Source organism: Penaeus monodon, chromosome 23 (genome assembly GCF_015228065.2).
Source record: "Penaeus monodon isolate SGIC_2016 chromosome 23, NSTDA_Pmon_1, whole genome shotgun sequence".
Classification (NCBI taxonomy): Eukaryota; Metazoa; Arthropoda; class Malacostraca; order Decapoda; family Penaeidae; genus Penaeus; species Penaeus monodon.
The window spans coordinates 7,984,520-7,984,797 of record NC_051408.1 but is presented as its reverse complement, the minus strand read 5'-3'; the positions used below and the strand labels follow the sequence as shown (position 1 = coordinate 7,984,797).

The 278-nt window shown below is 39.6% G+C and overlaps 1 protein-coding gene across 1 annotated transcript in view; it reads left to right on the top strand.

Annotated features, from left to right (window-relative positions):
- LOC119587775 (MAM and LDL-receptor class A domain-containing protein 1-like) overlaps positions 1–272 on the top strand; it is a gene marked incomplete in the record, with an annotated part of 15,935 nt that extends 15,663 nt beyond the window's left edge. Inside the window, 1 exon segment of the mRNA XM_037936466.1 lies at positions 126–272. Coding sequence (XP_037792394.1) covers positions 126–157 — 32 coding nt within the window.
- Positions 273–278: the final 6 nt, after the last annotated feature.

Sequence of the window (278 nt, the reverse complement as noted above, 5' to 3'; positions counted from 1 at the left end):
ATCATACTTTTAATTTTACCAAATGTTTAGATATATTTTGAACAACGATATTCTGATCTTGTTTCCATACATGCTTAATTAAAAAATTTCTAATTCCGTCTCCCCCCCTCTCTCTCTACGTACAGTGGCACCGGATTTCGCAGATCAGACGCCATGAATTGGGAATCATTGACCGTAATGTGACCTTTCTGTTGACCTTTCTGTTGACCTTTCTGGGACCAGTTGTTCCTGATGAGGGTGACCCTTGATCCCTTGTGGGTATTGATGTTATAATTACC